Source organism: Hypomesus nipponensis, chromosome 8, assembly GCF_054491055.1.
Source record: "Hypomesus nipponensis isolate SF chromosome 8, ASM5449105v1, whole genome shotgun sequence".
Classification (NCBI taxonomy): Eukaryota; Metazoa; Chordata; class Actinopteri; order Osmeriformes; family Osmeridae; genus Hypomesus; species Hypomesus nipponensis.
In genome coordinates, this window is record NC_140368.1 from 3,555,871 (window position 1) to 3,567,327 (window position 11,457).

Genomic DNA, 11,457 nt, shown 5'->3' on the forward strand with positions numbered 1-11,457 from the left:
AGAATAATGTCATATTATGGTCATGAATGATAACCAATGATAACCAATAAATAACATGTATTTAAAGCTAGTTAATTTGATGTTAGGTGTTTTTATTTTCTTAAAGGGTTGGAAGACTAACACAAATCATTGTTTTTCCAAGTATGCTTCATAACAACGCAACAAACCCAATGTACCTGAGTAGTGTTATGCTGACATCTAGTGGACAAATATTTTAACAAACGATTGAATGGATATATTTAGTGGGTGAGCAGCACATGCGGACCAGCATCCACAATGATAATTCATTAAGAATCATTTTAAATCGTGTTTGTATCAAGGGTAAAATGCATTAATATTCATATCGGGAACACGAGTTGAAAGTTCATAAATAGACACTGCAAGCCTAAATATGTATGAGTGGGGAGTTTTAAGGGAAAAGTATTATATCGTCAACATTGTTCAGGAAGTGTCTTTAAGGATTTTATGTCATTCATCCTGTTAACCTGGTTCCGTCAAGATCGGTCGCTGACATTGAAGAAACGTGTGCGTTTCGTGATACCTGAAGTAGAACCAAATGACATTTGGTCTTCAAAATGTATAAAAATTTAAAGCGAAACAAACCCTAAATATACAATATGTGAAGCCTTAGGTTCTTGTTCTTGGTTTTGTATAGTCTACCTCTGCGTACAACGTGTGTAAATACATTTAAATACATTAATAAAACAAATGTTTTACTTGTGGACGTTTCCAGTTGCCATTTTGGGCTAATCTTCTGTCTACCGCTAGGTGGTGGTGTTGTCTCGTTTTTTCCATGTCAGTCATGCTTCCTGAAAGTGTGGTGTAGTCCCGTGATATTTCATTTGAACTTGCAGGACTACGTCTCGGTTTTTCCTGCTTTGCACTGCCACTTGTCAGAAAACCGTGGTGGTAGAAAGTACAGACTGTGACTTTTGAAAACATAACACATTACTCTAGTTAGAAGGCTGGATTTGTTTCATTTTTGCAACCAACGTTGATTACCTTATTGGATCTAATTGGATGAGAAATTCAACAACATTCAAGGTAAATTCGCACATTCTGTGGAAGTTCTGGCTGAATTGCTACTGCTAGTTAATATAGTTGCTAACTACGTTCGTAAAGATAATGTTACATCGGCGATTTCTGTTGCCTAGTCATTTGATTATGTAAGTAATTCACTTCTCAACGTTTAAAGAATCGTGAAATTACGTAACCAAGTTTGTTTGGCTTGGCTTAGAACTCTGAATGTATACATTCTTATACATTTTGTTTAGTGAATTTGAAAGGCAAAGCCCCTGTATTAGGCTACACACGTGATCTTCGATCAATACATCAGTTTCTTAAAGGATAGTAGGGTAGGGTGCTACCTACTGCCTCAGTACAATTCAGGGGACTGTATCCACTTGCTTTTCTGGAATGTGCAGAGAAGGCAATTGCTGAAACTGGTTATTTTACCGTTAAGGGTGATGATCACCAGCAACTGTGAGAAGAGCACAAATTAGCTCTACAGTAACAGCCTGTGTCACAGACTTATGTCAAGATAAGTCTGAATGACCCCATTATGGCTCATTGACGATTCATTTTACAGCTGTCAAAACTTGTGACATTATATCCTGCGTTCTGATCACAGCAATATCAGGACCAGGAGATTCAGAAAAGGTCTGTACTATGCCAATAATCAGGTACCTGTGGTACACACAGACTCTCCAGACAACTTTGTGTTGGCCCAGACTAAATGTATGAGAAGCAGCGTAGCAAGAAACAGCGGTCGCTACTTCAGCTAGGCTCCAGCCCGTGTTGTGTGTATAAACCGGGGAGGTCGCAGTCATCTGTATTCTGTGTTAACCATTATTCCAGATGCACATTTCCCCGTACACGTTTGGGTGACTGAGTTAATTACAAACCCTACATTTCCCCCCCATTGTTTGGGGAAATAATGCTTATCTTCGTAGAGCTGTCTAACCTATCGATATCAAGTTGAGCTCGGTTTTATTTTTTGATTGGGCCATAGTGGAAGCTCATTCATTCATAAATAAGTAAGATAGCCCGCGGAAGGTGATCTCCACTCATGGTCTGTTTGGTGTAGCCGTTTTGGAGTTCTTCGTCTCTTTACCAGTGTGGCAATTTGTCAGTGGGAACTTTAACTTCTGTTTTTCATCATCACCATGATCAAAAACAGACACAGCTCTTTACATGGTGTCATTTAGCAGACTCTCTTATCAAGAACGACTTACAGTAAGTACAGGGACATTCTCTCCGAGGCAAGTAGGGTGAAGTGCCTTGCCTTAGGACACAAGGTCATTTAGCACGGCGGGGAATCGAACCGGCAACCTTCTGATTAATAGCCCGACTCCCTAACCGCTCAGCCATCTGACCTCCCGCTACAAGTGCTACCTTGAAGAAAAACTGGAATATCCTCAGAGGAAGTTCAGTCTGCTGACAAGGATGTAGATGTGTTTGAACAAACCAGGAAGAGCTGCTATTTTTGATTCTGTGTTGTCGAATTGTTGTGCCTGTCATGTCGACACAAGCCCTGTGCCATACAGTATGTTGTAATCTACTGTGATCTACGTGTGTCTTTTCAACATGTTGTTACATGATCCTCCTGGTTTCAATTAGTTCATTTAATACTCTCTCACTCTGAAAAGGCTACTTTACTTTAATTTTTTTTTTAGTAGATTTGGCGAACATTTAGGATGTTCAACATTCCATATGAAGGAGTAGCCTAGTTTAAAAGTGTCAGTTGTTATAGTACTATCGTTTATTTCTCTCTTGACAAAAGTATTTCTGGAATGTTAACAAGTGAGTTCTACTAATGACTCAGTCAGTTATTTATCCATGTGTGAAACAAACATATGGATAATGTGGTAGACTGTGTTTTTATAAGGTTTAGTGTCCGGTAAAGCACAAGAGTGTGTATGTGTGTAGACAGGAGGTGAAGTGTGTTTGGGTGAAAGGGGGGGGGGGGCATTGGGGACTGAAAGTCCCTCCGATTGCACTCCTGCATTTTAAAAAGGCTCTGTCTCTCTTGATGTTTCCTTTACCATGACGTGAGTTGAATGAAAGATGTCTGTCATGACATTCAGGTCTAACACCGTTAACTGAGTGCGCTGAGCAGAGAGCCGTGGCATGGTCTGAAAGAAATGACTTAACATGCTGGCTGACCTCACAATCAAACACAATGGACAAGCTTTTGCAGTGGACAAAGAGCTTTGTTGTAGCATGAAAAAAAAGAAGAGAAAAAACAGACATGACATAACCACTGGATAAATGTTCAGTCATTAGCATGAGAAAAGGATAGGTCTGCTAGTTTGGTTGTAGTTTGCTTGCTCAAGAGGGTTCAGTGACTTTTTATTGGCCTAACTGTGTAAAACACTAGCCGAGCACTTGTCAACAAGCATCAGAAAGAACTGTACGGGCGTGTGTGCGTTCCTGGTACTTCAAAGACCTACGGAAGGTTATCTAAAAATACCCCCACATTGACAGAAGCCAGGCAGAATGTCAGAGGCCCAGCGCGTGGGTGAGAGAGTGACCTGGATGCGTGACATGGAGGAAGAGGAGATGGTTGGAGACTGCCCTCCTGTTGGGAATGTGGTGAGAGGGTTGAGGGTTGAGGCAAGAGGGGTGAGGGGTGGACAGGAAAGACTCATTTGTGAGGACAGTGACGTATAAAAAGGAAAGGAAAGCATAAACAGAAATGGTCCCGTTAGGAGATGGCAGATGCCATGGAGTGACGGGGGAAGAAAGGAGAGGATGTTCAGTCAAGGTTGTGGTTTGAAGAGAGATGCGTAGTGAAAAGGTACTGTACGGAGAGATAGAAGAGAGATAGATGTTATGTATGGAGAGATCACAGGGAGTGGGTGTCGGAGCACTGTGGGCACAATGGATGAACACACCAGTGGGGGGGGGGGGGGGGGGGCAGAGGAGTGTGGATGGCTTGGATGGAGAGACGAGAGGGAGTGGGTGGTGGAGGAGTGTGGGAGGTTTGGATGGAGAGATGAGAAGGGCGGGTGAGAAGCTAATAGAGACTGGGGGGGGGGGGGGGGGGAGTAGAACTGGACTTCCAGGTTCTAGAGAGACTGCCAGGCTATGTTGGCCTATGCTGTCCTGGCCTGTGCTGTCCTGGCCTGTCCTGGCCTGTGCTGTCCTGGCCTGTCCTGGCCTGTGCTGTCCTGGCCTGTCCTGGCCTGTGCTGTCCTGGCCTGTGCTGTCCTGGCCTGTCCTGGCCTGTGCTGTCCTGGCCTGTCCTGGCCTGTGCTGTCCTGGCCTGTGCTGTCCTGGCCTGGGTTTCTGCTGTTGCAGCACAACCCCCCACTCCAAAAACAACATCTCCACACAGGGTGGGAAGCGACTCTAAGATGGCTACACCTCTAATTCAACTTTTGCTCAGAAAAAATGTGCACTTGTCAGATAAAAGTGTCTGGTAGACACCGTACACTACTATACTATTTTTAAGAACCAGAACTTCTATTCCTGAGAGTTTCTAAATATTACCAAACTTTCTTCTTAAATTTTTTTTTTTATATCTGTTTGTTTCTCCTCCACAGCAGTGAATCAGGATGGGGAAGGGTCAGCTGTTGACCTGAAGTGTTTCTTGGTCCCTCTGAAGGTTGCGCTTCAAAACTTGATCTCTGACCAACATCTCTGTGACCTTTCACTTCCAACCCCCCCCCCCGTCGTTGGCGTCGTGGCGTCAGGATGGAGGAGCAGTCCAGCTGCCCAAACGTCAGCATCCCCTGCTACAACGAGCAGAGAGACAAGAAGAAACGCTACACCGTGAGTAAACTGTCGCCATGGTGACAGCTGGTCAACAGGAAGTGATTGGGGCTAGCATTCCTTAGAGACAGTTTTGTGTGCAGTGTCATCGTTGCAGTGCCAAAGCATTGTTACATTAGCAGCATTAGTCGCTTGGATCGCAAACTGAACTCGATCGTGTTCTTCCAGGTATACAAAGTGATGGTCAGCGTTGGAAGACATGAGTGGTTTGTCTTTAGACGGTATGCTGAGTTTGACAAGCTCTACAATACGGTGAGTGTGTGCCACAATGAGATACGCATGCTGAATCACCTTATTCAATATGCAGGCTAGTCTATATTTAGGCTGGACATTTATGTAAAGCAAAGTTGACATTTCCAAATTCAGATGATTCAGCTCTTGTGACTTTCCTTCTGAGTAATAAGTACAGTAAATGAACTCCCAGCCTACATTAAATATCAATGCTTCACATGCTTATATCATATCCTCTCTTTTAATATAGCTGCGGAAACAGTTTCCATCATTAAACTTGAAAATCCCTGCTAAGAGAATATTCGGAGATAATTTTGATCCAGGTAAGGTATTGTGCTGGGCATACTATATTACATCACGAGTCTCCAGTCTACTAATTTAACTAAGGTTATTTTCATTCCTTCTCTAGAGTTTATTAAGCAACGAAGAACAGGGTTGCACGAGTTCATCCAGAGACTTGTCTCCCATACTCAACTCAGCAACCAGTGAGTAGCACTAATATTACAGTATGTGTTTAAGTTATTAAGTTATTGAGTTATTAAGTTATTGATGCTTGTTGCACGTGCCATATATCTTTATCTTCATAATTACAAGTTCAGGAGGGAAATGGATATCAGCCTTTTGCCATTCGTCATGCTTTCCCATTTTTCACCCTGTTTTGTCATGGTGACATCTCCTGACCCATGGGTTGTAAAATGGAGGAAGTAGATTCCCCTTAACAACAGTGTCATTGTGTGTTTATTTAACCCTTGGATGCCCTGGCCCTCTCTGTCACACAGCCCTGATGTCAGAGCGTTCCTGCAGATGGACAAATCACAGAACTTCTCCGATGCCTCTGAGGATGAAGATGACAAGGTTAGCCCCTGGTGATGGTCTTTAACAGACAGGTTGTTGGATGAGACCATGGCTTCATTTAAACGTTCACCCCAGTTGAGATGACGGTGTTTTCTCATTGGTTAGTTGAGATGACGTGTTTTCTGTTTGGTTAGTTGAGATTACGTATTTTCTCATTGGTTTACAGAACAGCTCTGGCTCCAGAAACATTAACCTGGGACCGTCTGGAAATCCACAGTGCGTTCCACAAATTATTCACATATAGGACTGGCCTGAAATGATTTTTTTCAACACTTGTAGTGAAAATGTACATGTGTCATTGGTGTAAATGTGATTTACTTGTTTTGTTTTTTCCCCAGGGCAAAACCCACAGACTTTGACTTTCTGAAAGTTATAGGCAAAGGGAGCTTTGGAAAGGTATGTCATCTGAAGAAAAAATGACATTTATAATAGTCATATGCTTTGTGTCTATAAAACTGTTTTGTGGTTTAGTCCTTCAAAAATTAGAAACTGGCCACCACGTCATCTTTTGAAACAGTTACTCTGTGTAGTAAAGGATACGGTTTTACTTCTGCATGGAAAACCGAGTGGCCTTTACACACAGGAAGTGAAAGTCTCTCAGTTCCACTGGAATTTCACTGCCTCATTGTGTTGGTTACTATTGTCTCAGAGATGGAGCCTGAGGCTAGCTAACATACTTTCTCTCCCTCGTGAAGGTTCTCCTGGCTAAACGAACTCTGGACGGGAAGTATTACGCAATCAAGGTCCTGCAAAAAAGAGTCATTCTCAACAGGAGAGAGGTAGTTCTGGCTGTGATTTTATCATATCAGACCCCTTCGGTCTTTAAACAAGCACTGTAAGTTTAGGAGTTTATTGCACTGAAACACCTCTTGTGTCTGTTACCAGCAAAAACACATCATGGCAGAGCGCAACGTGCTGCTGAAGAACGTGAGACACCCCTTCCTGGTCGGGCTTCATTATTCCTTTCAGACAACAGACAAGCTGTACTTTGTCTTGGATTTTGTCAATGGTGGAGAAGTGAGTAGGATCACTGTTATGAATATAGTTCCCAGTGCTGAGTCAGTGGGCCAGTGGGAACCCAAGATAGTATTGGCACAGCAAGTGTGCTACACTGTATACTCTCTCTCTCGTATCTCTGTTGACCTTGGAAACACAATGAAGCCACTTAAGGCTGTGTCCATGAATGAACAACCATTATACCACAGTCACGATGAATGCCTGATTTCAGGTTTAAAATATATGGTTTAAACCATGTTTTTGAAAGCATGTACTGTATACTTCTTAACATTTATACATACAGGCTGCTTATTCTGATTCTCCCCAACACCAGTCCCAGTGTTTTCCGTTCTGGGTCAGCTCTATCTGGGCACAGTGTCACACCAATCTTTTGTGAGCCAGATTTCTGTTCCTGGTAAAGAAGTTGAGGTTTTTCCTCGTTTGTGTAGATGGGTTGGTCATAATGCTGTCGCTTTTTCTCAATCAATTGTGTAATGCCTAAAGAGCTATATCAAAAGGCTTTTGTGGGGTATAATGGTGGTGGCAAAGTTCACAACTACTAGATCTATTTAAAACATCACGTTGTTACCATGGTGAAAACGATGGCTCAGGGCTGGATTCCTGCTTTTGTAGAATTAATGCATCCTGACCATTTGTGCAGCATAAGCCAATGGTACTATGAACATATCAAGTTTTTATTTCCTCGCCTGTTTTTCTCCACAGATTTCCTAAGATTGTTCTGATACCACTGCTGGAATTGTGTGTTTAGTCTCTTCAGCATGCATGAATTAATTTAAATCAGGAAATGGGAGTTTGCATTATTTTTTTTTGCTGTGAGAGTTTGAAGTGTTGGCCCCTTCAACAATATCCAGTAACTTGCATACTCTCTGCGTTCTGTTCGATCTTAGCTTTTCTTTCATCTTCAAAAAGAGCGGACTTTCACGGAACCCAGGGCGAAATTCTACATTGCTGAAATGGCCAGTGCACTGGGATACCTGCATTCACTTGACATTGTTTACAGGTAATGTATGTGGAGGATTCCAGATTGGTGGTTGTCTGAGTTGGTAGTAGAGTTTGGATGCCTGTTTTCATGTACGTTATTAGGCATTTCTTATTTGTTGAGCGCATCTCAATTGGTTGGAAAGTCCCACTAAACAGGGGGATTTTTGTGACGGTCCAAGAATGTTCAAAGCTTGGTGTATAATAAACACTTTCTATTTGCAGCTCTCAAGTTAAGTTTTTAGTGCGGTCATGCTTGCTTGTGTATAATTGTAGATTAGCTGACATGTGAGTGCAATTTTCTTTACTAGACTGTGCTGCTTCATATGATGTTAGCTAAAACCTTAGTGTGTCAAATGGACTTGGGAGGAAAAGATCCCAATTAAATACAGATTGAGACATGAGACAATCTTAACTCAGTAACTCATTGTTTCACCACATTCTACTACTGACCGTGACGAGCCAACTAGTTTTTAGGACAATTACATTTTCCAATTAGCAACTTTATAATGATATTATTGTTTCTTGCAGGGATTTGAAGCCAGAAAATATCCTTCTTGACTTTGAAGTAAGTCTGACCAATTCATAAAATGTACTTTTAAGTTCTAAATTTTGAGACCTTATTCATACATTGTAATGTTTTGTATTGACCCCAAAACAATTCTAATTTTATTTTACCAAAGATATATTTTGAAACAAGCCCCATCTACATGCTTTAGGTTTTCTGTATCAACATAACTTATTGCCAAAAAGTACAGTAGTTTGATTCTTAGGTAGCATAAACTTCCTACTTTTCCAAAATCCCATAGACTGTGCAATCTTAACCAAAGAGACTGCCAGTTATTGGGTTACATTTTACACGTGCATTTCCTGTCTGGCCTTATTGAGAAAGTGAGGAAATTGTGAGTTTACTGAATCGGGGTAGTGGGCACTACTAGGCATTCCAGAGCAACAATAGATTCCTCAGTCCTGATATAGGATAATGAGCTGCTTGTGTGTAGTGCACACCGTCTAAACATGTCTCTGGTCTAAACATGTCTCTGTCTACGCTCTTTAAAGGGACACATTGTGTTGACAGACTTTGGTCTGTGCAAGGAGGGCATCTCCCTTGCCGAGACAACATCCACCTTCTGCGGGACACCCGAGGTAATGTGTGCGCAGCAGTTAAGCATTACGTCGTTCTGTTCCGCTGCACCCATGTGGTGAATCCTGAGGGATATCCTGTGTCCAGCTCCTAATCATTAACCACGGGAGGATTTGCAGTGTGAAAGGGTCTAAATTAGGTGGTTAATCATTTGGCAAGTCTTGGCTCAGGGTCAGGTTTTCAAGGCGAGTGTCAAGTTCTATAGTCCTTCTAGTCACTGTCTTCTTGAAGTTTGAAATGAACTTGTTTGCTGAAGGTTTACCCCGTTGTTTTGTGTGTTCAGTATCTGGCTCCAGAGGTACTGAGGAAGCAGCCGTATGACAACACAGTGGACTGGTGGTGCTTGGGCTCCGTGCTCTATGAGATGCTTTTTGGCCTGGTGAGTTTATCATTTGCTGTACAGCAGTTGCCAGATTGTTATTGATCTTTTCACAGGATAAAGCATGCAGCGCCTACAAGTGTCTATTTACGGACGATAATTACAGACAGACTTCTCTTTTCTTGTGCGTTATATTGAGAGCAGAAGAGCTAACCTACTGCTCTCCCTGTCACAGCCGCCATTCTACAGCCGAGATACTCACGAGATGTACGACAACATCCTCCACAAGCCTCTGTTGATGCGCCCTGGGGCTTCGAACACCGCCTGGTCCCTGCTACAGGCCCTGCTAGAGAAGGATGGTACCAGGAGACTGGGCTCCAGAGATGACTTTGTAAGTGTCCGTTTTTTTGGGGCATCATTGAGTGTTACTGGGTCCAGAACAGTCCTATATCTCTTTCCAGGTAGCACTCTACTGGATAAAATTGTTATTTTGAGTTTTTGGACTGTTGTTTCAGCGACAACATCCAGCATGGGTATTCATATCACAATAGAAACTGTTCAGACACCATTCTTTTAACTTAAGCACAGCAGAACAGCTTGTCAACGTTTAGACTCCCTCTGGTGGACAAACAGTGTTTCTGTTTGGTTCAAGTCACACATTGTAAAGTATCTTCTTCGCAAGCAGTAAACCCCTCTTTAAACTCAGTGTACCTGAATATTTTCATTTTGAGAAAACTATATTTTTATTTTTGCAGATTGAGATCAAAGCGCATGACTTCTTTTTTTCCATTAACTGGGACGATCTGGAACAGAGGAAGATTCCACCTCCCTTCACACCCAGCGTGGTAAATATATGTTGGGGATTCTGGTCGTTAAAGCTGGTAGACACGTTTTATGCATTGTGTTGTATTTCACAATATCATACAAACCCAAACCCCAGGTATAGAAACACAGTCATGTAATTGGACTGTTTGCTAAGGCGATGCTATTGCGTTTGGTTGTCATGTCATGAATTTGTTTTCTTGTCTTGCAGAATTCTCCTTATGACATTACAAACTTTGATCCAGAGTTCACGGATGAAACTGTTCCAAACTCAGTCTGCCACTCTTCTGACTATTCCATAGTCAATGCCAGCGTCATGGAGGCAGACGATGCATTCCTGGGGTTCTCTTATGCCCCGCCTTCAGATGACTCATTCTTGTAAAAAAAAAAAAACACGGTTCCAGCGATCTATCACGTTGCCTTATCCTGTCTTGATTCGTTTGAATAAAGGGAAGAATTCATCATGTGGATGAACCCATTTTGAGAAGCCAAAGCAAGAATATAAGATGGGTTAGCATTTGATGGGTGATTTTGGGTGTCCAGTAACCTTTATTTTTACCTAATTCTATTTATATAACAGATTCTATTTTTAAGAAATGTGTGCCATCATACGTTATATGCATTTTGGTTTCCGCTCCCTTGTTTATCCTGGAAAAACCCAAAATGTATTTATTGATAACAGAAAAATGAGCTAATGCTTATAGGCTAAAAGCACATTCCTCTTCGCAGTAGACAAGGTTTACAAAGTTGTGTGCTTCAAAAGTTGAACTAAAAACACTGAAACGTTATTATTTTCCTCACTCGCCCAGAATGATAATATGTGGACTAGTTCTGTTTTCCCACTACGATCGTTATATTGATTCAACTTTCTGTTGTGAATTGTGTGTCTTTTGCTGGGGAGTTGAAATTGGAAATACTTGAGGTCACTTAGAAACGCCATATGTGTCGACAGGTCATTTTAATGCGTCTATACTTTGTGATACAGATTCAGTATGGTTATGTCAGAAAAAAATATTTGCGTATGGATTTGTTAGTTTTCCTGCATGTATATTTGCTTACATTCTTTCTCGTGCCTTAATTAACACAAATATAGTTTTAACAGAAAATCTTAGCCGAATAAAATGTATCTTTTACAGACTCCACTCAACTGTATAATGGCCTGGCTCAACATTGTATCAGTACTGTACTGTAAAATAAAAGCAAAATATACATTCGTTGAACTTTGAACAAACCCGTGTGTCTTTTTATGCCTTATAATAATTACAATCATTTATCGACGTTGCCGGCTATGAGGCAACATACAGTAATATCATAC

General features: G+C 41.7%; 1 protein-coding gene across 1 annotated transcript; it reads left to right on the plus strand.

The window, feature by feature from the left end:
• The first annotated feature begins 842 nt into the window (after positions 1–842).
• On the plus strand, positions 843–11,373 carry sgk3 (serum/glucocorticoid regulated kinase family member 3). Its single transcript, XM_084703327.1, has 17 exons — positions 843–1,044; positions 4,548–4,776; positions 4,945–5,028; positions 5,258–5,330; positions 5,417–5,492; positions 5,787–5,862; positions 6,029–6,078; positions 6,201–6,258; positions 6,558–6,641; positions 6,748–6,879; positions 7,767–7,879; positions 8,389–8,425; positions 8,917–9,003; positions 9,285–9,380; positions 9,556–9,711; positions 10,076–10,165; positions 10,354–11,373. Exons 2-17 carry the CDS (start codon positions 4,699–4,701, stop codon positions 10,522–10,524), a joined length of 1,461 nt encoding a protein of 486 aa, XP_084559453.1. The 5' UTR covers positions 843–1,044; positions 4,548–4,698; the 3' UTR covers positions 10,525–11,373.
• The last annotated feature ends 84 nt before the right edge of the window (positions 11,374–11,457 follow it).

Coding starts and splice junctions, on each gene's coding strand:
- sgk3 (XM_084703327.1), top strand. CDS start 4,699: ATGGAGGAGCAGTCCAGCTGCCCAAACGTCAGCATCCCCTGCTACAAC. Junction 4,777..4,944: donor ACAAGAAGAAACGCTACACC/GTGAGTAAACTG, acceptor GTGTTCTTCCAG/GTATACAAAGTGATGGTCAG. Junction 9,004..9,284: donor CCTTCTGCGGGACACCCGAG/GTAATGTGTGCG, acceptor TTGTGTGTTCAG/TATCTGGCTCCAGAGGTACT.